The following is a 25,321-nucleotide window of genomic DNA, read 5'->3' as shown; positions in this document are numbered from 1 at the left end:
CTTCTGGGGGGGGTATGGAGGAGGGGGGGGGAGGACATCTCTTCTGGGGGGTATGGAGGAGGAGGGGGGAGGACATCTCTTCTGGGGGGTATGGAGGAGGAGGGGGGGGAGGACATCTCTTCTGGGGGGTATGGAGGAGGAAGGGGGGGAGGACATCTCTTCTGGGGGGTATGGAGGGGGGGGGACATCTCCTCTGAGGGGGTATGGAGGAGGGAGGGGGGAGGACATCTCTTCTGGGGGGTATGGAGGGGGGGGGTCTCTTCTGGGGGGGGGGGAGGACATCTCTTCTGGGGGGTATGGAGGGGGGGGTTTCTTCTGGGGGGGTATGGAGGAGGAGGGGGGGGGAGGACATCTCTTCTGGGGGGTATGGAGGGGGGGGTCTCGTATGGGGGGGGGAGGACATCTCTTCTGGGGGGTATGGAGGGGGGGGTCTCTTCTGGGGGGGTATGGGGGGGGGAGGACATCTCTTATGGGGGGTATGGGGGGGGAGGACATCTCTTCTGGGGGGGTATGGGGGGGGGGGGACATCTCTTCTGAGGGGTATGGAGGGGGGAGGATCTCTTCTGGGGGGGTATGGAGGGGGGGTGAACAGAGAGGGGAGAGCTCCTGGGGGTGTATTTATGGTTCGGGGGGTTGAATTCTCTTCTCTGGTGACTCCCCTGTAGATGGATTTCAGTCGCTCTCTGGAGCTTCTCCATATGACGGTGTTCAGTCAATGCTTCTCTCCATGTGGAAAGTATTTGGCCGTTGGGAACAATATGGGTCAAATTGGGGTGTTCAGGTGAGTCAAAAGGGGTGTGTTGGGTGGGGTGGTGTGGTGTGGGGTGTTGGGTGAGTCCGGTGGGGTGTTGGGTGGGGTGGGGTGTTGGGTGGGTGGGGTGGTGTGGTGTGGGGTGTTGGGTGAGTCCGGTGGTGGGGTGTTTGGTGGGGTGTGTGGTGGTTGGGTGTGGGTGTTGGGTAGGTGGTGTGGGGTGGTGGTTGTTTGGGTGGTGTGTGAGGTGGGTGTGGGGTGTTGGGTGAGCCCGGTGGTGGGGTGGGGTGTGTAGGTGAGTCCGGTGGTGGGGTGGGGTGTGTAGGTGAGTCCGGTGGGGTGTTGGGTGAGTCCGGTGGTGGGTGATGTGTGGTGTGGTGTGGGGTGTTGGGTGGGTGGTGTGGTGTTGGGTGGGTGGTGTGGGGTGGTGGTTGGGTGGGTGGTGTGGGGTGTTGGGTGGGTGGTGTGGGGTGTTGGGTGGGTGGGGTGGTGTGGTGTGTTGGGTGGGTGGTGTGGGGTGTTGGGTGAGCCCGGTGGTGGTGTGGGGTGTTGGGTGAGCCCGGTGGTGGGGTGGGGTGTTGGGTGAGCCCGGTGGTGGGGTGTTGGGTGGGTGGTGGGTGGGGTGGTGTGGTGTGGGGTGTTGGGTGAGTCCGGTGGTGGGGTGTTTGGTGGGGTGTGTGGTGTGGGGTGGTGGTTGGGTGGGTGGTGTGTTGGGTGGGGTGGTGTGGTGTGGGGTGTTGGGTGAGTCCGGTGGTGGGGTGTGTGGTGGTTGGGTGTGGGTGTTGGGTAGGTGGTGTGGGGTGGTGGTTGTTTGGGTGGTGTGTGGGGTGTTGGGTGAGTCCGGTGGTGGGTGATGTGTGGGGTGGTGTGTTGGGTGGGTGGGTGGTGTGGGGTGTTGGGTGAGTCCGGTGGTGTGGTGGTTGGGTGTTGAGTAGGTGGTGTGGGGTGGTGGTTGGGTGGGTGGTGTGTGAGGTGGGTTTGGGGTGTTGGGTGAGCCCGGTGGTGGGGTGGGGTGTTGGGTGAGCCCGGTGGTGGTGTGGGGTGTTGGGTGAGCCCGGTGGTGGTGTGGGGTGTTGGGTGAGCTCGGTGGTGGGGTGGGGTGTTGGGTGAGCCCGGTGGTGGGGTGTGTAGGTGAGCCGTGGGGTGGGGTGTGTAGGTGAGCCGTGGGGTGGGGTGTGTAGGTGAGCCCGGTGGTGGGGTGTGTAGGTGAGCCCGGTGGTGGGGTGGGGTGTGTAGGTGAGTCCGGTGGGGTGTTGGGTGAGTCCGGTGGTGGGTGGGGTGTTGGGTGGGTGGGGTGGTGTGGTGTGGGGTGTTGGGTGGGTGGTGTTGGGTGAGTCCGGTGGTGGGGTGTTTGGTGGGGTGTGTGGTGGTTGGGTGGTGTGGGGTGTTGGGTGGGTGGGGTGGTGTGGTGTGGGGTGTTGGGTGGGTGGTGTGGGGTGTTGGGTGAGTCCGGTGGTGGGGTGTTTGGTGGGGTGTGTGGTGGTTGGGTGGTGTGGGGTGGTGGGTGGTGTGGGGTGTTGGGTGGGTGGGGTGGTGTGGTGTGGGGTGTTGGGTGGGTGGTGTGGGGTGTTGGGTGAGTCCGGTGGTGGGGTGTTTGGTGGGGTGTGTGGTGGTTGGGTGTGGGTGTTGGGTAGGTGGTGTGGGGTGGTGGTTGGGTGGGTGGTGTGTGAGGTGGGTGTGGGGTGTTGGGTGAGCCCGGTGGTGGGGTGGGGTGTGTAGGTGAGTCGGTGGGGTGTTGGGTGAGTCCGGTGGTGGGTGGGGTGTTGGGTGGGTGGTTGTGGGGTGTTGGGTGGGTGGGGTGGTGTGGTGTGGGGTGTTGGGTGGGTGGTGTGGGGTGTTGGGTGAGTCCGGTGGTGGGGTGTTTGGTGGGGTGTGTGGTGGTTGGGTGTGGGTGGTGTGGTGTGTTGGGTGGGGTGGTGTGGTGTGGGGTGTTGGGTGGGTGGTGTGGGGTGTTGGGTGAGTCGGTGGTGGGGTGTTTGGTGGGGTGTGTGGTGGTTGGGTGTGGGTGTTGGGTAGGTGGTGGTTGGGTGGGTGGTGTGGGGTGTTGGGTGGGTGGTGTGGGGTGGGTGGTGTGGGGTGTTGGGTGAGTCCGGTGGTGGGGTGTTTGGTTGGGTGTGGGTGTTGGGTAGGTGGTGTGGGTGGTGTGTGAGGTGGGTGTGGGGTGTTGGGTGAGCCCGGTGGTGGGGTGTTGGGTGAGCCCGGTGGTGGGGTGTTGGGTGAGCCCGGTGGTGGTGTGGGGTGTTGGGTGAGCCCGGTGGTGGGGTGGGGTGTGTAGGTGAGCCCGGTGGTGGGCGTGTTGGGTGAGCCCGGTGGTGGGGTGTTGGGTGAGCCCGGTGGTGGTGTGGGGTGTTGGGTGAGCCCGGTGGTGGGGTGGGGTGTGTAGGTGAGCCCGGTGGTGGGGGTGTGTAGGTGAGCCCGGTGGGTGGGGTGTGTAGGTGAGTCCGGTGGGGTGTTGGGTGAGTCCGGTGGTGGGTGGGGTGTTGGGTGGGTGTGGTGGTTGGGTGGGTGGTGTGGGGTGTTGGGTGAGTCCGGTGGTGGGGGTGTGTGGTGGTTGGGTGTGGGTGTTGGGTAGGTGGTGTGGGGTGGTGGTTGGGTGGGTGGTGTGGTGTGGGGTGTTGGGCGGGTGGGTGGTGTGGGGTGGGGTGTTGGGTGGTGTGGGGTGGTGTGGGGTGTTGGGTGGTGTGGTGTGGTGTGGGGTGGGGTGTTGGGTGGGTGGTGTGGGGTGTTGGGTGAGTCCGGTGGTGGGGTGTTTGGTGGGGTGTTGGGTGGGTGGGTGGTGTGGTGTGGGTGTGGGGTGGTGGTTGGGTGGGGTGGTGTGTGAGCCCGGTGGTGGGGTGTTGGGTGAGCCCGGTGGTGGGGTGTTGGGTGAGCCGGTGGTGGTGTGGGGTGTTGGGTGAGCCCGGTGGTGTGTGGGGTGTTGGGTGAGCCCGGTGGTGGTGTGGGGTGTTGGGTGAGCCCGGTGGTGGGGTGTGTAGGTGAGCCCGGTGGTGGGGTGTGTAGGTGAGTCCGGTGGTGGGTGGGGTGTTGGGTGGGTGGTGTGGTGTGGGGTGTTGGGGTGGGTGGGTGGGGTGGTGTGGTGTGGGGTGTTGGGTGAGTCCGGTGGTGGGGGTGTGTGGTGGTTGGGTGTGGGTGTTGGGTGGGTGGTGTGGGGTGTTGGGCGGGTGGGTGGGTGGTGTGGGGTGTTGGGTGGGTGGTGTGGTGGGTGGTGTGGGGTGGTGTGACGTGGGGTGTTGGGTGGGTGGTGTGGGGGTGTTGGGGTGGGTGGTGGGTGGTGTGGGGTGTTGGGTGGGTGGGTGTTGTGGGGTGTTGGGTGGGTGGTGTGGGGTGGTGGGTGGTGTGGGGTGTTGGGTGGGGTGGTGGGTGGTGTGGGGTGTTGGGTGGGGTGGTGGGTGGTGTTGGGTGGGTGGTGTTGGGTGGGTGGTGTTGGGTGGTGTGGGGTGTTGGGTGGGTGGTGTGGTGTGGGGTGTTGGGTGGGTGGTGTGGTGTGGGGTGTTGGGCGGGTGGTGTGGAACGATGGTATCAGGCGGTTCTCTTTGTCCTCTCCAGTCTCTCCTCCGCTCTCGGCTCCGAGGCCAAGGAACAGAACAAGGAGCCCACAGCTTTATTACAAGGTGAGTAGTTGGGGGGGTTGTGGATTCTTCCATCCCATGTAGTACACCCCCCCCCCATGTATTGGAACATTCCAGTAATGGTGTCTCCTCTGTCCTCAGCACACACAGGTCCCATCTACTGTCTGAGTTCTACAGAACGTCACCTGATCAGCGCCGGGGACAATGTAGTGAAGGGCTGGGCTGTGGACTGACCTGTGTAAGAAGGTGAATGCCCCTCCTGTGATCACCTCCTCGTTGCCTAGCGGTCGCCCCCCCCTCCTCGTTGCCCCTCCTCGTTGCCTAGCGGTCGCCCCCCTCCTCGTTCCCCCTCCTCGTTGCCCAGCGGTCTCCCCCCCTCCTCGTTGCCCAGCGGTCTCCCCCCTCCTCGTTGCCCATCGGTCCTCCCCCCTCCTCGTTGCCCATCGGTCTCCCCCCTCCTCGTTGCCCATCGGTCTCCCCCCCTCCTCGTTGCCCATCGGTCTCCCCCCCCTCCTCGTTGCCCATCGGTCTCCCCCCCTCCTCGTTGCCCATCGGTCTCCCCCCCTCCTCGTTGCCCATCGGTCTCCCCCCCTCCTCGTTGCCCATCGGTCTCCCCCCCTCCTCGTTGCCCATCGGTCTCCCCCCTCCTCGTTGCCCATCGGTCCTCCCCCCTCCTCGTTGCCCATCGGTCTCCCCCCTCCTCGTTGCCCATCGGTCTCCCCCCTCCTCGTTGCCCATCGGTCTCCCCCCTCCTCGTTGCCCATCGGTCTCCCCCCCTCCTCGTTGCCCATCGGTCTCCCCCCCTCCTCGTTGCCCATCGGTCTCCCCCCCTCCTCGTTGCCCATCGGTCTCCCCCCTCCTCGTTGCCCATCGGTCTCCCCCCTCCTCGTTGCCCATCGGTCTCCCCCCTCCTCGTTGCCCATCGGTCTCCCCCCTCCTCGTTGCCCATCGGTCTCCCCCCTCCTCGTTGCCCATCGGTCTCCCCCCTCCTCGTTGCCCATCGGTCTCCCCCCTCCTCGTTGCCCATCGGTCTCCCCCCTCCTCGTTGCCCATCGGTCTCCCCCCTCCTCGTTGCCCATCGGTCTCCCCCCTCCTCGTTGCCCATCGGTCGCCCCCCTCCTCGTTGCCCATCGGTCGCCCCCCTCCTCGTTGCCCATCGGTCGCCCCCCTCCTCGTTGCCCATCGGTCGCCCCCCTCCTCGTTGCCCATCGGTCGCCCCCCTCCTCGTTGCCCATCGGTCGCCCCCCTCCTCGTTGCCCATCGGTCGCCCCCCTCCTCGTTGCCCATCGGTCGCCCCCCTCCTCGTTGCCCATCGGTCGCCCCCCTCCTCGTTGCCCATCGGTCGCCCCCCTCCTCGTTGCCCATCGGTCGCCCCCCTCCTCGTTGCCCATCGGTCGCCCCCCTCCTCGTTGCCCATCGGTCGCCCCCCTCCTCGTTGCCCATCGGTCGCCCCCCTCCTCGTTGCCCATCGGTCGCCCCCCTCCTCGTTGCCCATCGGTCGCCCCCCTCCTCGTTGCCCATCGGTCGCCCCCCTCCTCGTTGCCCATCGGTCGCCCCCCTCCTCGTTGCCCATCGGTCGCCCCCCTCCTCGTTGCCCATCGGTCGCCCCCCTCCTCGTTGCCCATCGGTCGCCCCCCTCCTCGTTGCCCATCGGTCGCCCCCCTCCTCGTTGCCCATCGGTCGCCCCCCTCCTCGTTGCCCATCGGTCGCCCCCCTCCTCGTTGCCCATCGGTCGCCCCCCTCCTCGTTGCCCATCGGTCGCCCCCCTCCTCGTTGCCCATCGGTCGCCCCCCTCCTCGTTGCCCATCGGTCGCCCCCCTCCTCGTTGCCCATCGGTCGCCCCCCTCCTCGTTGCCCATCGGTCGCCCCCCTCCTCGTTGCCCATCGGTCGCCCCCCTCCTCGTTGCCCATCGGTCGCCCCCCTCCTCGTTGCCCATCGGTCGCCCCCCTCCTCGTTGCCCATCGGTCGCCCCCCTCCTCGTTGCCCATCGGTCGCCCCCCTCCTCGTTGCCCAGCGGTCGCCCCCCTCCTCGTTGCCCAGCGGTCGCCCCCCTCCTCGTTGCCCAGCGGTCGCCCCCCTCCTCGTTCCCCCTCCTCGTTGCCCAGCGGTCTCCCCCCTCCTCGTTCCCCCTCCTCGTTGCCTAGCGGTCTCCCCCCTCCTCGTTCCCCCTCCTCGTTGCCTAGCGGTCGCCCCCCTCCTCGTTCCCCCTCCTCGTTGCCTAGCGGTCGCCCCCCTCCTCGTTCCCCCTCCTCGTTGCCTAGCGGTCGCCCCCCTCCTCGTTCCCCCTCCTCGTTGCCTAACGGTCGCCCCCCTCCTCGTTCCCCCTCCTCGTTGCCTAGCGGTCGCCCCCTCCTCGTTGCCTAGCGGTCGCCCCCTCCTCGTTGCCTAGCGGTCGCCCCCTCCTCGTTGCCTAGCGGTCTCCCCCTCCTCGTTGCCCCTCCTCCGGTGCCTAGCGGTCTCCCCCTCCTCGTTGCCCCTCCTCCGGTGCCTAGCGGTCTCTCCCTCCTCGTTGCCTAGCGGTCCCCCCCCTCCTCGTTGCCCCTCCTCCGGTGCCTAGCGGTCTCCCCCTCCTCGTTGCCCCTCCTCCGGTGCCTAGCGGTCTCCCCCTCCTCGTTGCCCCTCCTCCGGTGCCTAGCGGTCTCCCCCTCCTCGTTGCCCCTCCTCGGTGCCTAGCGGTCTCCCCCTCCTCGTTGCCTAGCGGTCTCTCCCTCCTCGTTGCCCCTCCTCGTTGCCTAGCGGTCTCTCCCTCCTCGTTGCCCCTCCTCGTTGCCTAGCGGTCTCTCCCTCCTCGTTGCCCCTCCTCGTTGCCTAGCGGTCTCCCCCTCCTCGTTGCCCCTCCTCGTTGCCTAGCGGTCTCTCCCTCCTCGTTGCCTAGCGGTCTCTCCCTCCTCGTTGCCCCTCCTCGTTGCCTAGCGGTCTCTCCCTCCTCGTTGCCCCTCCTCGTTGCCTAGCGGTCTCCCCCTCCTCGTTGCCCCTCCTCGTTGCCTAGCGGTCTCTCCCTCCTCGTTGCCCCTCCTCGTTGCCTAGCGGTCTCCCCCTCCTCGTTGCCCCTCCTCCGGTGCCTAGCGGTCTCTCCCTCCTCGTTGCCCCTCCTCGTTGCCTAGCGGTCTCTCCCTCCTCGTTGCCCCTCCTCGTTGCCTAGCGGTCTCTCCCTCCTCGTTGCCCCTCCTCGTTGCCTAGCGGTCTCTCCCTCCTCGTTGCCCCTCCTCGTTGCCTAGCGGTCTCCCCCTCCTCGTTGCCCCTCCTCCGGTGCCTAGCGGTCTCTCCCTCCTCGTTGCCCCTCCTCGTTGCCTAGCGGTCTCTCCCTCCTCGTTGCCCCTCCTCGTTGCCTAGCGGTCTCTCCCTCCTCGTTGCCCCTCCTCGTTGCCTAGCGGTCTCCCACTCCTGTGTCTCACACCCCCCTCTCATGTCTTGTAGGGCTGTGTTCCGTCGTGGAGCCGCGTGGCCCCCTGCAGGTGAGGTCTGACAATTGCGGCAGTATCTGGGAATGGTGTCCATCGTGTTGATCATCTCACATCATCTCTCTGTGTTTTTATTCCTCCAGGAACAATCTAGAAACTCCGGAGATCAACAGCCTTGTCCGGAACCCCTCGGTGAGAACTCGTATTACTTCCCTTTTATATACAGTTCACTTCTTTTATAGGACTTGCTGACATCGGCCTCTGCGACAGAGGAGCTTACAATCTAACGTCCCTTCCATGACAGAGTCTGGGGTGGGTCTTGTTCTTCTGTCCTCCTGGATAAGAGGATAATGGGGCGTCCATGTCCACTTTTCTGGGAAATGGGAGTTCTCCTGTGAATTTGGCAGAGGGCCTCACAGTAGATGAGGGGGGGGGGTCGGGGCTATTTATAAGCTTGTCATTAAAGCCGAGATCCACCCAAAAGTGTAACTTCCACTTGTTGTACCCCCCCCCCCCCTTTGATGCCATGTTTGGCACCTTTCGAGGGGGGGACAGGATACCTGTTCCCACTTCTGGGAGCCTCAGCTGCGAGTATTGATGTCACCACGGGGCTCCCTCCTCCTCCTCTCCCTGTCACCGGGCCAGTAGGAGAGAAGGAGAGGAGCCTCGCACATGCGCAGTAGGGTTCCCGGCCTGAAGCTGTAATGCTACACTGCTGGATTCCCTTACCCACAATGGAGGCGACATGAAACCCGACAGATGATGGAAACATCACTGGACTCCAGGACAGGAAAGTGTCCGATTTATTAAAAGTCAGCAGCTACAGGATGTGTATAGTGTGTGTGTGTATAGTGTGTGTGTGTATAGGGTATGTGTATAGGGTGTGTGTGTGTGTGTGTATAGTATATGTGTATAGGGGGTGTGTGTGTGTATAGTATATGTGTATAGGGTGTGTATAGTATATGTGTATAGGGTATGTGTATAGGGTGTGTGTGTGTGTGTGTGTGTGTGTATAGTATATGTGTATAGGGTGTGTGTGTGTGTATAGTATATGTGTATAGGGGGTGTGTGTGTGTATAGTATATGTGTATAGGGTGTGTATAGTATATGTGTATAGGGTATGTGTATAGGGGGGGTGTGTGTGTATAGTGTGTGTGTGTGTGTGTGTGTGTATATAGTATATGTGTGTGTGTGTGTGTATAGGGTGTGTGTGTGTGTGTGTGTGTGTAATATATGTGTGTATAGTATATGTGTATAGTGTGTGTACAGGGTGTATATAGGATGTGTACAGTATGTACAGCTGCTGGCTTTTAATTTTTGCAGCGGTGGGCGGACCTCCTCTTTAAGGAGTTGCCCGGGCCGGATGGATTGACAGCTGAGTTTTATAAGCACTTTAAGGTTTCTGTGGCTCAGGTGTCTTTTGAGTTCTCTATTCTACCCGTTCACAATCGATCCCTTCATCAGGAGAATAAAAGGTGGGCTATTGTGCGGGGTGTATTTGGGTATTCCTGGTGAGCCCCCTTTGAGGGTTGTGACCTTTGCTGATGACGTGTCTGTTTTCCTCTCGGAGGAGGAGGTTTTGGTGATGAAGCAGTCAGTAGGCTGAGGCATCTGGCTCAAAGATCAATCAGGATAAGAGGGAGGTTTTCTGGATGGGAGAGGAGGGTGATGGCTTTAAACTTCCGGACGCCTTCCCAAAGGATCAGTAAAGGTTAGGCATCAAATTTGGTCCCGGCTATTACGGCCTTGCAAATTGGGAAAGCAGGCTACAAGATGCCGATGCCAAGGTTGCCAACTGGAAGGATTGGAAACTCTTACATGGAACGGATTGACCTCATTAAAACTTACCTTATTCCGGTATTCCTGTATGTCGGCTTTGTCTGTCTGGGTTTTGCCCGAGTCTTTCTATGCAAAGATCTACAGCTGTTATGGGGGAACAAACTCAACTTCATTAGAGGTCTGTAACCTACCTTCCCAGGAAGATGGGGTGCCCTAGGTATGGTCAACCCGGTGGTATTTTTTTTTTTTTTTTGTCTGATGGTTTTTGAAACCTAATTTCTCCAAGCGTCTTCCAGGACAGCCCATGAGACCTTGGGCTCCTCCTACCAGGACAGAAAACACGGTACCCCCACCAGATAAAAGGGCGGTCCTCCAGGCCCATGTCAGTTATTTGTGTTTCCTCCGGACGGGGGGGGTGTGTATCGTACATCACAGGACACAGAGCCTCAAGTAATTACTTGGTGGGTTATGGGCCCACCTTCAGGTGTTCACACTGGTATAACCAATACCGGAAGCTGACTCCTCTATATAACCCCCTCCTCCTTCCAGGATTACCTCAGTTTTTTTTTCGCCAGTTTCTAAGGTGTTGGTCACGAGTGAAGATGTGCTCTGAGGACCACCAGGGAGGGATCCATGCTGGATTTAAAAAAAAAACCTCCACAACCGAATCCATCCTCGCCACTGAGGCCATAGGATGGTACCTGGACTTCGATTCAAGAACAAGGCTTTGCCTGTAAGCTTCTCTCTGAGAGCTGGACCCCAGGAACCAGGACTCTTCTTGGTCTTGCTACATTACCTAAAGCTGTTCCTGAGGGGTGCTATACAGGTCCAAAGGAGCGGAACCCCTATTTAAAAGGTCCCCAGTCTTTGAAGGTTTAACTACGCTGCCCGCCGTGATGGGTGAAGGTTGGATCTGTCTGTTATTACAGCAGTATCCTGAAGAGAGGAAAATGTAAGGGAAGAGGCTGTGAAAAGTTGCCTATGTTCTCCTTCCATATTAAAAATGATGCCTCATGTTCTTCGCTTTGTTGGGTATTTTTTTTATTATTTAAGATCCTCCAGCCTGTTACAGGCAGTACTTTCAGAAGGTACAGCGGCATTGCTGGCTCTAGTCGGTGACTCCTCCCTTCTCCCCCTCCTCCTTCTCCCCCTCTTCCTCTCATGTCTGTGTTTTTTAGATAAGAAACCGCGCGTGCGCACAGACTATGTTCTGCTGAGGAGGAGGGGCGGGTTTGCTAAGGGGCGTGCTTCTACAGTCGGGCAGCGCCGTGTACAAAACGTGCACACGGCTTCACAGTCTGGAAACACGCGGTGCTAAGGGCGGAAGACGCTGAGGACGCCGGTCAGGTTTTTCTCCTGATGCCTGTAACATAAACGCTCTCTGTATACAAAACTAAACTGATAAGAGTCTGTTACGGCCACATCACACTGAGGAGACACAACAACGCTGGGCACATAAGGGGTGGAAAACGGGCATTTCCAGTACAGGAAGCCCTATTGTTATCAGCATTATAAGACTGATCCTATGGTGACATTGTTTTCTTAATAACTGTTATTAAAGCAAAAGAGAGATATAATCTGTTACCTCTGTTTTTTGTACCTTGCACTACGACTTCCAGAGCTACTACAAAGGTACGTAAGGTGCCACCCCCCAGGCGCTGGGAAGCCCAGTCCTGCCACCATACTGTCACCCTCTCCGGAGGTACCAGACATGGCGAGCCAGGGTCAGTCATTGGAAACTAGCGGTGGTGCAACTGCTTCACACACTTCAGCCCCTGTATACGTGACTGAAGATGGATTTTTTTTTTTTCCTCAGCCCTGCAGGGCCTAGAAGGAAGTTTAGCGGCTTTAATCGCATCCTCCATCCAGGTGGATAGGAAGCGTCCTAGGTCCCCCCTCCCCCACTTTAAACTCTTTACAAAACAGTGGAGGGTCCAAGGGAACTGTGGGAACAAGATGAGGTATCGCCCTCAGATAATCTAGAGTAAAGACAAGCCGGTTATTCCTCTGCAGAGGGAGCAATACTTGATGTCTCAGCTTCACAAACTGAAGTAGAGAGCCTTACTGAGATGGTTCGCTCTGCTTTCATGCTACCCCCCTAACAGAGCTATCTGAAGATGTATGAGAAAATCCAGACAGCCGCACTCCGGGAGGAAATGCAAGTCTCTTTTATTGTAATAATTGAATCGTGGAGCATACAAGACACTACAGCAGAAAAAGTACAGGGAAAAGCCTGACGCGTTTCACACTTGTGCCAAGCGCATACTCATAGACTTAGCTGAAGGTCCGGTCTCCTCTCCGGGTTCCCTGAAACCTTTACAGCCTTTGCATGCGTTTCCCGTCCACACATTACTAGAGAAGCTTATTTATACCCAATGGGATCATCCGGATAATCATTTTCCCCCTCCGAAGAGATTCTCTATTCTCTATCCTATGGAGGAAAAGTTCACAAAAAGATGGAAAGTTGTGATTTCCAATGTGAATAAAAGTTTAACTTGTCCATTGGACAATGCGCTCTATGCTTAAAGATCCAACAGATAAGAAGTTGGAAGGTCTGTTAAAAACCTCTTTTTCCTTAGCAGGGAGCGAGACTCGGCCGGCTATTGCAGCTCTAGGCATCTGTCCGTCCTTAAAGGACCAGTTCACAGATGTTCTTAACGAGCTCCGTGCACAACAGGCCCGGGAATTGGCAGAACTTCCTAGAGCATTATGCTTTGCCATAGATGCTATGAAGGATTCTATTCATCAGGCTTCTCTCCTTGCTCTTGTACTAGTTCACATGTGAAGGACCCTTTTGGTTAAAGGGATGGTCAGCTGAAGCGCCTTGCAAGAACCTTTTTAACTAGTTTTCCCTTTAATGGAGAACGACTATTTGGCGAGAGTTTGGATAAATATATCCAGACAATCTCTAGCGGAAAGAGTACTCTTGCCAGTCAAAAGAAAATATAAACGTCCTTCATTTAAACGTGCTTTTTTCTCCCGCGCCAGGTACATCCACCTCTAGCCAGGGGCGACGGCCTCCACCGTCAGACTCTAGAGGAAGACCTCAGGGTCAAACCCAGGCACAACGGAAGACCTGGAGCCACAAGTCTGCAAAGCAGAATACCAAGGCCTCGTCATGAGGAGGCATCTCCCCTCACCAAGGTGGTGGTGGTGGTGGGGGGGGGGGGGGTTTGAGACTTATGAGGTACTCAGAAGTCTGGCAAAGGGAAATTCAGGACAAATGGACTCTCTCCACAGTCTCTCTAGGATAAAAGAGAGAGTTTCCACCGTCTCATTTTCTGAGATCAAACGTTCCCAAGGATCCAGGGAAAAATCAATCCCTGTTGCAAGCATTAGACAGATTATTGACTCAAGGGGTGATCATACAGATTCCCAAACAGGAGCAAGGTTTGGGGTTTTACTCAAACCTGTTTACGGTACCAAAGCCAAATGGGGATATCAGACCGACTCTAGATCTACGGAATCTAAATCACTTCCTGAAGATCCGCTCCTTTTGGCATGGAGTCAATCAAGTCAGTCGTTTCCATCCTACAAGGAGGAGAACTTCTGGCATCCATCGACATCAGAGATGCATATCGGCATGTCCCTATATTCCCTCCTCACCAGAGGTTTCTGCAGTTTGAAGTAGAACAAAAGCACTTTCAGTTTGTAGCTTTGCCCTTCAGGCTTGCTACTTTTTGTATTCACAAAATTACTGTCTCCACCTCTAGCCAGGTTAAAGGCACAGGGCATAACTGTCTTGGCTCGGTGACTCGCTTGAAGCAAGATGTAGCCATTGCAAGCAGTTACCTGGAGAGTCTGGGTTGGATTCTCATCCTGAAGAAATCCTACTTAAAGCCACTAAAAAGGCTGGAGTATCTGGGCCTGATCATAGACACAGCCCAGAAAAGGGTGTTCTTACCTCCCGCAAAGATCAGCTCCATGCAAGAGCTGGATGGTCAGGTCAAAGAGAAATCTCTCAATTTGCCTTTGCATGAGGTTGTTAGGAAAGATGGTGGCTTCATTCGAAGCAGTTCCCTTTGCTCAATTCCATTCGAGACTGGTTCAAAACAGTATCCTGTCTGCTTGGAACAAGACGATTCAAGCTTCGGATTTACCAATGTGGCTGTCCCCAAGAGTGTCCCAAAGCCTCAGTTGGTGGTTACTAACTCGCTGAAGGGAAAGTCCTTCAGACCGATTATCTGGAAAGTAGTAACGACAGGTGCTAGCCTTTCAGGCTGGGGAGCAGTACTAGAGAAGATGACTGTCCAGGGACAGAGGTCAGGAACCGAAAGAGCCTTACCCATCAACATCCTAGAGATTCGGGCAGCATATCTGGCTCTGAGAACCTGGACCTCCAGGTTTAAAGAATTGTCCTGTCAGGATCCAATCTGACAATGCCACGGCTGTGGCATATATCAATCACCAAGGGGGCACCAAAAGTCTCTCAGCTCAGAGAGAGGTGAACCATATTCTAACTTGGGCAGAAAAGAATGTCCCATCCCTATCGGCAGTTTTCATTCCGGGAGTAGAGAATTGGCAGGCGGACTACTTAAGTCGCCAGCAGTTATTCCCGGGGGAATGGTCTCTTCATCCTGGGATTTTTCAGGCTGTTTGCCAAAGATGGGGGACTCCGGACGTAGACCTTCTAGCGTCCAGGTTCAACACGAAGCTAGTCAATTTTGTGTCCAGAACAAGGGACCCACTCGCATACGGAACAGATGCGCTGGTGACCCCATGGGATAAGTTCTCACTGATCTATGCATTTCCCTGATTCAGTTGCTGCCTCGACTTCTTTGCAGGATCAGACTGGAAAGAAAGTCGGTAATTCTGGTAGCACCAGCATAGCCCAGAAGGTCAAGATACGCAGAGATCGTAAAGATGATGGTGGAGGGTCCATGGCTTCTCCCACTAAGGCCAGACCTGCTCTCACAGGGGCCGATATTCCATCCTACTTTACGAACGCTAAATTTAACGGCCTGGCTATTGAGACCCACATTCTGAAGAAACGAGGGCTTTCCAGGTCAGTTATTTCTACTTTAGCGCTAGGAAGCCAGCTTCTAGAGCTATATATTATAGAGTCTGGAAAGCTTATGTTTCCTGGTGTGAATCCAAGGGTTGGCACCCTCAGAGATATATTAGAGGCAGAATTCTTGCCTTTCTACAATTAGGTGTAGAGATGAAGTTGGCCCTGAGTACTATTAAGGGCCAAGTCTCAGCCTTATCAATTTTATTTCAAAGACTGCTTGCTACGCATTCTTTAGTCCGGGGTTTCATGCGAGGAGTGATGCGGATCAATCCGCCAGTTAGATCACCCTTGAGCCCTTGGGACTTGAATTTAGTTTTATCTGTGTTACAAAACCAGCCATTTGAACCGATTACAGCATGTTCCCTTAGTCCTTCTGACAAGGAAGCTGGTATTTTTCGTTGCTATATCCTCAGAGGAGGGTTTAAGAATTGGCTGCTCTTTCCTGTAGAGAGCCATATTTGGTTATTCATGAGGACAGAGTGGTGTTATGCCCTCGTCCAGGCTTTTTGCCAAAAGTGGTTTCAGGCTTTCATCTGAATGAAGATATTGTCCTGCCATTGTTTTTACTACATTGTCTAGATATGGTGAGAGGAGTGAAAATCTATTTAAAGAAAACTACTCAGATTCGTAAGACTGATGTCTTATTTATTCTGCCAGAGGGTCCTAAGAAAGGACAGGCAGAGTCTAGATCCACTGTCGCTAAGTGGATTCGGCAACTTATAATTCATACTTCTGATTGAAGGGGTAAGATTCCCCCTTTTCAAGTTAAGGTGCACTCTACCAGAGCGGCTGGTGCTTCTTGGGCAGTGCGTCACCGGGCTTCCATGTCCCAGATCTGCAAGGCCATGACTTGGTCTTCAGTCCATACAATCACAAAATTTTATCTAGTAGATGTAAGATGGAATGAGGATATCTCCTTTGGGCGCAGTATAATTCCTCAAGGTCTGGGGGTGCCCTACGGGTTGTGTCTCCCCTCAAGTAGCATTGCTATGGGTCATCCCACCAAGTAATTTACTTGAGGCTCTGTGTCCTGTGATGTACGATAAAGAAAATAGGATTTTTAACACAGCTTAACTGTAAAATCCTTTTCTTGGAGTACATCACAGGACACAGAGCTCCGCCCCTCTGTTTTATGGGGTGAGAGTATATTGCTTATTTTGCTTGGCTACAAAAACTGAGGACTCCTGGAAGGAGGAGGGGTTATATAGGGGAGTCAACTTCCTGTATTGGTTATACCAGTGTGAACACCTGAAGGTGGGCCCATAACCCACTAAGTAAATACTTGAGGCTCTGTGTCCTGTGATGTACTCCAAGAAAAGGATTTTACAGGTAAGCTGTGTTAAAAATCCTATTTTTGTTCACATGCTGGCAGAGGAACCTCCTGGGTGGGGTTGGTATTTTTCAGTCCTGGTTTAGGCCTTTTCTGCAGAGCTGGGAGAATGGTGAAAAGCCTGAGCGGTCCGACATGGTGAGCTCCCGACTTATGTTGCCCTGTGCCTGAAAATGTTGTGGAGGAGGAAATTAGGTCTCTTCCTAGGAAAGTCCTGGAGAGGAGGGTTGTTGAATCTGCCTTTTAGTGAGCCACTGGCCTTCAGGGATTGCCCAGGCCCTGTTATGGGGGAGGGTCTGCATTTGATTCATCTGGAGAGAATCCCTTTAAAGTTTCAGGATTTGGCCTGGCTCTTGTTCTATGGTAGACTTTATGTGAAGGGCAACCTGAAGCATCGCTCTGAGAGCTGTGGTTGTCCTGGAGTGTGGTGGGGTGGAGCATTTCCTGCTTCAGTGCCCTTTCAGTATAGAAATCTATAAGCGGGTGGGTGGGGCTCTGGGTATCCTTTTCCTGCTTAAGTTACGCGGAATGGTCATACTGGGCTTTTAGGACTTGCCGGGATTTTGAGACACTTTTTCCGGTCAGTTTAGTAGTCTGTTACTTCACGTGGAATGGATGGTGTCAGGTTTCCACTTAAATTCCTTCCTGTGGAGGTGGTGATCAACATTCTGGGTGAGGTTGCATGCATGGGATCGTTTGTGTAATCATTTCTTAGCCTGAGGGGTGTTTAGGTGGGGGGAGGGGCTTTGTTCTGCATATATTAGTTTGTGTGTGTTTTTTGGGGGAAAAAAAATTTTTTTTGTTTCTTAATATTTAGCTGTGTGTGTGTGTCTAAGTAAATATGTTTTTATTAAGACCATAGAAGCTTGTAGGATTTTTAATAATCAAGTTATACATTTATATAGTTCTGACCTATACCACAGTGCTGTACAGAGGACACTGAGCCAATCACATCAGTCTGTGCAGGTCTCCATTCAGTGTCCTCCACCCCTCTCTGCCAATCCCTCCACTGACCTCCATTCAGTGTCCTCCACCCCTCTCTACCAATCCCTCCACTGACCTCCATTCAGTGTCCTCCACCCCTCTCTACCAATCCCTCCACTGGTCTCCATTCAGTGTCCTCCACCCCTCTCTACCAATCCCTCCACTGGTCTCCATTCAGTGTCCTCCACCCCCCTCTGCCAATCCCTCCACTGGTCTCCATTCAGTGTCCTCCACCCCTCTCTGCCAATCCCTCCACTGACCTCCATTCAGTGTCCTCCAGCCCTCTACCAATCCCTCCACTGGTCTCCATTCAGTGTCCTCCACCCCTCTCTGCCAATCCCTCCACTGACCTCCATTCAGTGTCCTCCACCCCTCTCTGCCAATCCCTCCACTGGTCTCTATTCAGTGTCCTCCAGCCCTCTACCAATCCCTCCACTGGTCTCCATTCAGTGTCCTCCACCCCTCTCTACCAATCCCTCCACTGACCTCCATTCAGTGTCCTCCACCCCTCTCTACCAATCCATCCACTGGTCTCCATTCAGTGTCCTCCACCCCTCTCTACCAATCCATCCACTGGTCTCCATTCAGTGTCCTCCACCCCTCTCTACCAATCCCTCCACTGGTCTCCATTCAGTGTCCTCCACCCCTCTCTGCCAATCCCTCCACTGGTCTCCATTCAGTGTCCTCCACCCCTCTCTACCAATCCATCCACTGGTCTCCATTCAGTGTCCTCCACCCCTCTCTACCAATCCCTCCACTGGTCTCCATTCAGTGTCCTCCACCCCTCTCTGCCAATCCCTCCACTGGTCTTCCTTCAGTGTCTTCCACCCCTCTCTGCCAATCCCTCCACTGGTCTCCATTCAGTGTCCTCCACCCCTCTCTGCCAATCCCTCCACTGACCTCCATTCAGTGTCCTCCACCCCTCTCTACCAATCCCTCCACTGGTCTCCATTCAGTGTCCTCCACCCCTCTCTACCAATCCCTCCACTGATCTCCATTCAGTGTCCTCCACCCCTCTCTACCAATCTCTCCACTGGTCTCCATTCAGTGTCCTCCACCCCTCTCTACCAATCCCTCCACTGGTCTCCATTCAGTGTCCTCCACCCCTCTCTACCAATCCCTCCACTGGTCTCCATTCAGTGTCCTCCACCCCTCTCTACCAATCCCTCCACTGACCTCCATTCAGTGTCCTCCACCCCTCTCTGCCAATCCCTCCACTGATCTCCATTCAGTGTCCTCCACCCCTCTCTACCAATCCCTCCACTGGTCTCCATTCAGTGTCCTCCATTATTCAGCATTGCACAGTGTTGGTGATATATAAATCCTGTATTATGATATGTGATTTTATATGGGGAGTGTTGTCATAGTGCTGTCCTGGGGGTAACTTTCTCATTTCTCCCCCCCCCCCCCCCCCATACAGGACAATTCTCTTCTCCTGGGAGGAGGCAGCTGTCAAATCCATGCAATGGATCTGGAGACCGGAGCATTCACCGTGAGTCCACCTGAGGTGTCGGTCCATGTTGTGGTCTGGGAGGAGGAGGAGAGGGGTACACCTGAGGTGTCGGTCCATGTTGTGGTCTAGGAGGAGGAGGAGGAGGGGGGTACACCTGAGGTGTCGGTCCATGTTGTGGTCTGGGAGGAGGAGGAGAGGGGTACACCTGAGGTGTCGGTCCATGTTGTGGTCTGGGAGGAGGAGGAGAGGGGTACACCTGAGGTGTCGGTCCATGTTGTGGTCTAGGAGGAGGAGGAGGAGGGGGGTACACCTGAGGTGTCGGTCCATGTTGTGGTCTGGGAGGAGGAGGAGAGGGGTACACCTGAGGTGTCGGTCCATGTTGTGGTCTGGGAGGAGGAGGAGGGGGGTACACCTGAGGTGTCGGTCCATGTTGTGGTCTAGGAGGAGGAGGGGGGTACACCTGAGGTGTCGGTCCATGTTGTGGTCTGGGAGGAGGAGGATAGGGGTACACCTGAGGTGTCGGTCCATGTTGTGGTCTGGGAGGAGGAGGAGGGGGGTACACCTGAGGTGTCGGTCCATGTTGTGGTCTGGGAGGAGGAGGAGAGGGGTACACCTGAGGTGTCGGTCCATGTTGTGGTCTGGGAGGAGGAGGAGAGGGGTACACCTGAGGTGTCGGTCCATGTTGTGGTCTAGGAGGAGGAGGGGTACACCTGAGGGTCGGTCCATGTTGTGGTCTGGGAGGAGGAGGGGGGTACACCTGAGGTGTCGGTCCATGTTGTGGTCTGGGAGGAGGAGGAGGGGGGTACACCTGAGGTGTCGGTCCATGTTGTGGTCTGGGAGGAGGAGGAGGGGGGTACACCTGAGGTGTCGGTCCATGTTGTGGTCTGGGAGGAGGAGGAGGGGGGTACACCTGAGGTGTCGGTCCATGTTGTGGTCTGGGAGGAGGAGGAGGGGGGTACACCTGAGGTGTCGGTCCATGTTGTGGTCTGGGAGGAGGAGGAGGGGGGTACACCTGAGGTGTCGGTCCATGTTGTGGTCTGGGAGGAGGAGGAGGGGGGTACACCTGAGGTGTCGGTCCATGTTGTGGTCTGGGAGGAGGAGAGGGGTACAACCTGAGGTGTCGGTCCATGTTGTGGTCTGGGAGGAGGAGGGGAGTACACCTGAGGTGTCGGTCCATGTTGTAGTCTAGGAGGAGGAGGGGGGTACACCTGAGGTGTCGGTCCATGTTGTGGTCTAGGAGGAGGAGGGGGGTACACCTGAGGTGTCGGTCCATGTTGTGGTCTAGGAGGAGGAGGGGGGTACACCTGAGGTGTCGGTCCATGTTGTGGCCGGGGTGGATCGGTATTGGTTTCCCTGTGTGATCTGATGTTCTGCCTGTAGATGGCGCTCCAGGGCCATGAGGACTACATCCATTGTCTGGCATTGCGGGAGCATCAGAGAGAATGTGTGTCGGGGAGCGAAGACGGCTCGGTCCGGCTCTGGGGTGAGTGATGTTCTGGGGGGGGGGAGGGGTCCTCCCTCTCAGACATTATTACTGATCATTGTATTCTAATATCAGATCTCCGGACGGGATCACAAACCCACAAGATCGAGGTGTATAAATATGAGGTACACACTGCTATATATCCATCAACCCCCCCTCCCTTTCCTCATCTCTTTCCCCCTCTCCCTTTCCTCATCTCTTCTCTCCCCCTCCCCCCCCTCCCCCCCCCCCCTTTCCTCATCTCTTCTCTCCCCCCCCCCTTTCCTCATCTCTTCTCTCCCCCCCCCCCCCTTTCCTCATCTCTTCTCTCCCCCCCCCCCCCTTTTCCTCATCTCTTCTCTCTCCCCCCCCCCCCCTTTCCTCATCTCTTCCCCCCCCCCCCCTTTCCTCATCTCTTCCCCCCCCCCCCCCCTTTCCTCATCTCTTCTCCCCCCCCCCCCCCTTTCCTCATTTCCCCCCCCCCCCCTCCCCTTTCCTCATCTCTTTGCCCCCCCCCTTTCCTCATCTCTGTCTCCCCCCTTTCCTCATCTCTGCCCCCCCCCCCCCTTCCTCATCTCTTTCTCCCCCCTCATCTCTGTACCACAGATTCCATATGTCACTTTCTCCCCTCTATAGCTCCACCCACATCTGTGTTTCACCCTCCTTTATTTCCTAGGAGTGCGCCCGACCGCAGTACGGGAAGTGGATCAGCTGCCTGGCCACGGACTCTGATTGGATGGTGAGAGCGGGGCTTACAATTTTATTTTTTATCTGGGATTGGAGGAGAGGGTAGGGGGAGGAGTTCCAGGGAGGACTGTAGTTATGTTGTCTGTCTGGGATTGGAGGAGAGGGTAGGGGGAGGAGTTACGGGGAAGACTGTAGTTATATTATGTTCTCTGTTTGGGGGTGGGGGGAGGAGCTCCAGGATGGCCTTTGGGTTTATTGAGACAAACTACAAATATAAGCCCAGTAATATAAAGGACAACCATAAAAAGGAGAACAACTTATTATGTAGGTAGAAAATCCCAATGAATGTAAGAACAACGCACAGAAGTCCTACAACCCATGAGAGGTGAGGGCGGCCCTGTGTGAAGCCATGTGTCCGGACGTCTTTCCGTAGCCTTGTGTTGAAGCCATGTGTCCGATCCCGACGTCTTTCCGTAGCCTTGTGTTGAAGCCATGTGTCCGGTCCCGACGTCTTTCTGTAGCGTTGTGTTGAAGCCATGTGTCCGGTCCCGACGTCTTTCCGTAGCGTTGTGTCGAAGCCATGTGTACAGTCCCGACGTCTTTCCGTAGCGTTGTGTCGAAGCATGTGTCCGGTCCCGACGTCTCTCCGTAGCGTTGTGTTGAAGCCATGTGTCCAGTCCCCGACGTCTTTCCGTAGCGTTGTGTCGAAGCCATAAGTCCGGTCCTGACGTCTTTCCGTAGCGTTGTGTCGAAGCCATGTGTCCGGTCCAGACGTCTTTCCGTAGCGTTGTGTCGAAGCCATGTGTCCGGTCCTGACGTCTTTCCGTAGCGTTGTGTCGAAGCCATGTGTCCGGTCCAGACGTCTTTCCGTAGCGTTGTGTCGAAGCCATGTGTCCGGTCCAGACGTCTTTCCGTAGCGTTGTGTCGAAGCCATGTGTCCGGTCCAGACGTCTTTCCGTAGCGTTGTGTCGAAGCCATGTGTCCGGTCCTGACGTCTCTCCGTAGCGTTGTGTTGAAGCCATGTGTCCGGTCCTGACGTCTTTCCGTAGCGTTGTGTTGAAGCCATGTGTCCGGTCCCGACGTCTCTCCGTAGCGTTGTGTTGAAGCCATGTGTCCAGTCCCAACGTCTTTCCGTAGCGTTGTGTCGAAGCCATGTGTCCGGTCCCGACGTCTTTCTGTAGCGTTGTGTCGAAGCCATGTGTCCAGTTCCGACGTCTTTCCGTAGCGTTGTGTCGAAGCCATGTGTCCGGTCCCGACGTCTTTCCGTAGCCTTGTGTTGAAGCCATGTGTCCGGTCCCGACGTCTTTCCGTAGCCTTGTGTTGAAGCCATGTGTCCGGTCCTGACGTCTCTCCGTAGCCTTGTGTTGAAGCCATGTGTCCGGTCCCGACGTCTTTCCGTAGCGTTGTATCGAAGCCATGTGTCCGGTCCCGACGTCTTTCTGTAGCGTTGTGTCGAAGCCATGTGTCCGGTCCCGACGTCTTTCCGTAGCGTTGTGTTGAAGCCATGTGTCCGGTCCTGACGTCTCTCCGTAGCCTTGTGTTGAAGCATGTGTCCGGTCCCGACGTCTTTCCGTAGCGTTGTGTCGAAGCCATGTGTCCGGTCCCGACGTCTTTCCGTAGCGCTGTGTTTCGAGGTGCTGCCTCTTTGTCCAGCTGTAAGCTTTTTAGCTTGACAAAGAGGCTGCGCCTCGAAACACGTCACTACCGATACGTCAGGACGCTCCAAGTCTCTAGGAAGTTACATAAGGCTCCAGCGAAAACCCACTTCAGGTTTCCTATGAACACCAGCTCCTGCGCAGTTGATGGTCGCTTTCTATTGGCTGTGTCTCTGCCCTCCCCTTTTGGATTGGCCTTCAGCTGGAGGGCTGGTTGGATGTCCACCTTTCTACACCACACAGCGGCTTCTGGAGACTGGATCCGGATTGGCGTTGGCCCGCTATTCATTGGAGATTCTTCACCTTGTCTGCCTCCTTACCAGTCATCTGAGATGTAGGGATCGGCCTTATTGATCCCAAACAGTGGAGCCCCCTATCTGTCTGCTGAGGAACAGGGTTAGAAAACCCCATTGTTCTTCCATTCTATAGAACTTTGTGTCTCCATAATGAAATGGTCTCCTTTGTGTGGTTGTCCTCCTGACATTTCTATTGGTGCGGTAATTCTTTGCCTGGATTTCCAGCCTGACTCGGTTGGCTGCCTGTAGAGTTTATTGTGATTGGATGCCGTTCTCTTCCAGATGTGTGGTGGTGGCCCCATGCTGTCTTTGTGGCATCTTCGTTCTGTGACACCGACTACCATCTTCCCCATTCAGGAGAGCCAACAGCAAGTCATGTTCTACCAGGATCTGGTGAGAGGCTTTTCCTTTTCTACACCCCTCACCTGTCTACTACACATTGCACTGCCCCGCCCCTTCACGTGTGTGCTACACACTGCCCCGCCCCTTCACGTGTGTACTACACACTGCCCCGCCCCTTCACGTTTGTGCTACACACTACCCCGCCCCTTCACGTGTGTGCTACACACTGCCCCGCCCCTTCACGTGTGTGCTACACACTGCCCCGCCCCTTCACCTGTGTGCTACACACTGCCCCGCCCCTTCACCTGTGTGCTACACACTGCCCCGCCCCTTCACCTGTGTGCTACACACTGCCCCGCCCCTTCACCTGTGTGCTACACACTGCCCCGCCCCTTCACCTGTGTGCTACACACTGCCCCGCCCCTTCACCTGTGTGCTACACACTGCCCCGCCCCTTCACCTGTGTGCTACACACTGCCCCGCCCCTTCACCTGTGTGCTACACACTGCCCCGCCCCTTCACCTGTGTGCTCACAGGCTACACACTGCCCCGCCCTTCACCTGTGTGCCACACACTGCCCCGCCCCTTCACCTGTGTGCCACACACTGCCCCGCCCCCTTCACCTGTGTGCCACACACTGCCCCGCCCCCTTCACCTGTGTGCCACACACTGCCCCGCCCCCTTCACCTGTGTGCCACACACTGCCCCGCCCCCTTCACCTGTGTGCCACACACTGCCCCGCCCCTTCACCTGTGTGCCACACACTGCCCCGCCCCCTTCACCTGTGTGCCACACACTGCCCCGCCCCCTTCACCTGTGTGCCACACACTGCCCCGCCCCTTCACCTGTGTGCCACACACTGCCCCGCCCCCTTCACCTGTGTGCCACACACTGCCCCGCCCCCTTCACCTGTGTGCCACACACTGCCCCGCCCCCTTCACCTGTGTGCCACACACTGCCCGCCCTTCACCTGTGTGCCACACACTGCCCCGCCCCCTTCACCTGTGTGCCACACACTGCCCCGCCCCCTTCACCTGTGTGCCACACACTGCCCCGCCCCCTTCACCTGTGTGCCACACACTGCCGCCCCTTCACCTGTGCCACACTGCCCCCCCTTCACCTGTGTGCCACACACTGCCCGCCCCCTTCACCTGTGTGCCACACACTGCCCCGCCCCCTTCACCTGTGTGCCACACACTGCCCCGCCCCCTTCACCTGTGTGCCACACACTGCCCGCCCCCTTCACCTGTGTGCCACACACTGCCCCGCCCCCTTCACCTGTGTGCCACACACTGCCCCGCCCCCTTCACCTGTGTGCCACACACTGCCCCGCCCCTTCACCTGTGTGCCACACACTGCCCCGCCCCTTCACCTGTGTGCCACACACTGCCCCGCCCCCTTCACCTGTGTGCCACACACTGCCCCGCCCCCTTCACCTGTGTGCCACACACTGCCCCGCCCCCTTCACCTGTGTGCCACACACTGCCCCGCCCCCTTCACCTGTGTGCCACACACTGCCCCGCCCCCTTCACCTGTGTGCCACACACTGCCCCGCCCCCTTCACCTGTGTGCCACACACTGCCCCGCCCCTTCACCTGTGTGCCACACACTGCCCCGCCCCCTTCACCTGTGTGCCACACACTGCCCCGCCCCCTTCACCTGTGTGCCACACACTGCCCCGCCCCCTTCACCTGTGTGCCACACACTGCCCCGCCCCCTTCACCTGTGTGCCACACACTGCCCCGCCCCCTTCACCTGTGTGCCACACACTGCCCCGCCCCCTTCACCTGTGTGCCACACACTGCCCCGCCCCCTTCACCTGTGTGCCACACACTGCCCGCCCCCTTCACCTGTGTGCCACACACTGCCCCGCCCCCTTCACCTGTGTGCCACACACTGCCCCGCCCCCTTCACCTGTGTGCCACACACTGCCCGCCCCTTCACCTGTGTGCCACACACTGCCCCGCCCCCTTCACCTGTGTGCCACACACTGCCCCGCCCCCTTCACCTGTGTGCCACACACTGCCCCGCCCCTTCACCTGTGTGCCACACACTGCCCCGCCCCCTTCACCTGTGTGCCACACACTGCCCCGCCCCCTTCACCTGTGTGCCACACACTGCCCCGCCCCCTTCACCTGTGTGCCACACACTGCCACCGCCCCCTTCACCTGTGTGCCACACACTGCCCCGCCCCCTTCACCTGTGTGCCACACACTGCCCCGCCCCCTTCACCTGTGTGCCACACACTGCCCCGCCCCCTTCACCTGTGTGCCACACACTGCCCCGCCCCCTTCACCTGTGTGCCACACACTGCCCCGCCCCCTTCACCTGTGTGCCACACACTGCCCCGCCCCCTTCACCTGTGTGCCACACACTGCCCCGCCCCCTTCACCTGTGTGCCACACACTGCCCCGCCCCCTTCACCTGTGTGCCACACACTGCCCCGCCCCCTTCACCTGTGTGCCACACACCTGCCCCGCCCCCTTCACCTGTGTGCCACACACTGCCCCGCCCCCTTCACCTGTGTGCCACACACTGCCCCGCCCCCTTCACCTGTGTGCCACACTCTGCCCCGCCCCTCTTGCTGTCTCCTTGTGTGG

The 25,321-nt window shown here is 57.3% G+C and overlaps 1 protein-coding gene across 1 annotated transcript; it reads left to right on the top strand.

Annotated features, from left to right (window-relative positions):
- Positions 1–631: 631 nt before the first annotated feature.
- THOC6 (THO complex subunit 6) lies at positions 632–22,772 on the top strand (the record flags this gene model as incomplete). Its single annotated transcript, XM_073635313.1, is given in 11 exon segments — positions 632–781; positions 4,298–4,362; positions 4,462–4,541; positions 4,543–4,566; positions 7,739–7,776; positions 7,866–7,914; positions 18,247–18,318; positions 19,660–19,762; positions 19,838–19,887; positions 20,418–20,480; positions 22,662–22,772. Coding segments are annotated over 11 exon segments (771 nt in total), but the record flags the coding sequence as incomplete, so codon positions are not given.
- Positions 22,773–25,321: the final 2,549 nt, after the last annotated feature.

The sequence above is a fragment of the Aquarana catesbeiana genome, linkage group LG06 (assembly GCF_042186555.1).
Source record: "Aquarana catesbeiana isolate 2022-GZ linkage group LG06, ASM4218655v1, whole genome shotgun sequence".
Lineage (NCBI taxonomy): Eukaryota > Metazoa > Chordata > Amphibia > Anura > Ranidae > Aquarana > Aquarana catesbeiana.
This window is presented reverse-complemented; position numbering and strand designations above follow the sequence as displayed.